The 1058-nt window shown below is 41.5% G+C and overlaps 1 protein-coding gene across 1 annotated transcript in view; it reads left to right on the top strand.

Moving 5' to 3' along the window:
* Nucleotides 1-1042, top strand: part of fam167ab (family with sequence similarity 167 member Ab) — a 7085-nt gene extending 6043 nt beyond the window's left edge. The window contains exon 3 of the mRNA XM_014018930.1: nt 697-1042. Coding sequence (XP_013874384.1) covers nt 697-960 — 264 coding nt within the window. The 3' untranslated portion in view covers nt 961-1042. The remainder of the gene's footprint in view (nt 1-696) is intronic.
* Nucleotides 1043-1058: the final 16 nt, after the last annotated feature.

Here is a 1058-nt window from a genome sequence, read left to right as displayed (position 1 = left end):
TACTGTTAACTGTGATATATATTAGGGCTGCAGCGATACAGGAAATTTATGATTCGGTTCGGTTCAATACTTTAGTCTCACGGTTCGATATTGTTTTGATACAAAAAAGAGAAATGTCCATGCCCCTTTTAATTTGTAATTTATTTAAATTAATTATGAACGTTTGTTTAACCTCAAAAGTCCACTTTTTATTAAATTAAATGTTGCTGAAACAGCAAGTTTCTCAGTGGATCTGTGCTCGAAAATGCAACCTTGGTGGAGTAGTCGAACACAGATCCGCTGATCCTTTAACACAGAGCATCTTCAGAAGACAAGCTGATCAAATAAATAAATAAATAAATCTGTGTGTATTAAACAGTTCGCAACGGGTACATGTATTGCTGCACCCCTAATACAGTTTATACGATATATACTGTATACACACACCAGAAAAATTTATAATTAACAATGATCTAAAACCAGACCTGAGTGAGTCAATTATTATTAGCTAGTTTAAAAATTATGACTTAAAAGGACATATTTATTATTTTTTACTGTCAGCAAAATATTATATGAAACACCTGGTGGATTTTAAATAACCTTTAAAGAAAACATCACTGTTGGTACGTCTACAGCTGATTAACTTTTCCTCTCAAGATGGTCCTCACCCCGCTAAATAAAAACTTTTTTTTTACCTTCGTCTTCCATATGTCACAGACCGACATGCGAGTGCAGGACCAGCACCTGGCGAGGCAGCTCATGCGCCTCCGGAGTGACATCAACGCGCTGAAGATCGAGCAGACGTGCCACCTGCACCGCCGCATGCTGAACGACGCCACCTTCAGCCTGGAGGAGAAGGACGAGCTGTCGGACCTGCTGTGCGAGTGCCCCGTCACGTCGGAGCTCGGGCTCTCGGCCCCGCTCAGACTCATCGGGGTCACCAAGATGAACATCAACTCCCGGCGGTTCTCGCTCTGCTAGGCGGAGCTTTGGGTGGAACAGAGTCGGACAGGATGGCTGGTTTAACGCTAACGTTGATCCATATGTTGACGCAAATATATATGTATATATGTATATGT

This window comes from Austrofundulus limnaeus, unplaced genomic scaffold, assembly GCF_001266775.1.
Source record: "Austrofundulus limnaeus strain Quisiro unplaced genomic scaffold, Austrofundulus_limnaeus-1.0 Scaffold205, whole genome shotgun sequence".
In the NCBI taxonomy this organism is placed as follows: Eukaryota; Metazoa; Chordata; class Actinopteri; order Cyprinodontiformes; family Rivulidae; genus Austrofundulus; species Austrofundulus limnaeus.
Note: the sequence above shows the minus strand (reverse complement) of the source record. Positions and strands in the feature narration are given on the sequence as shown.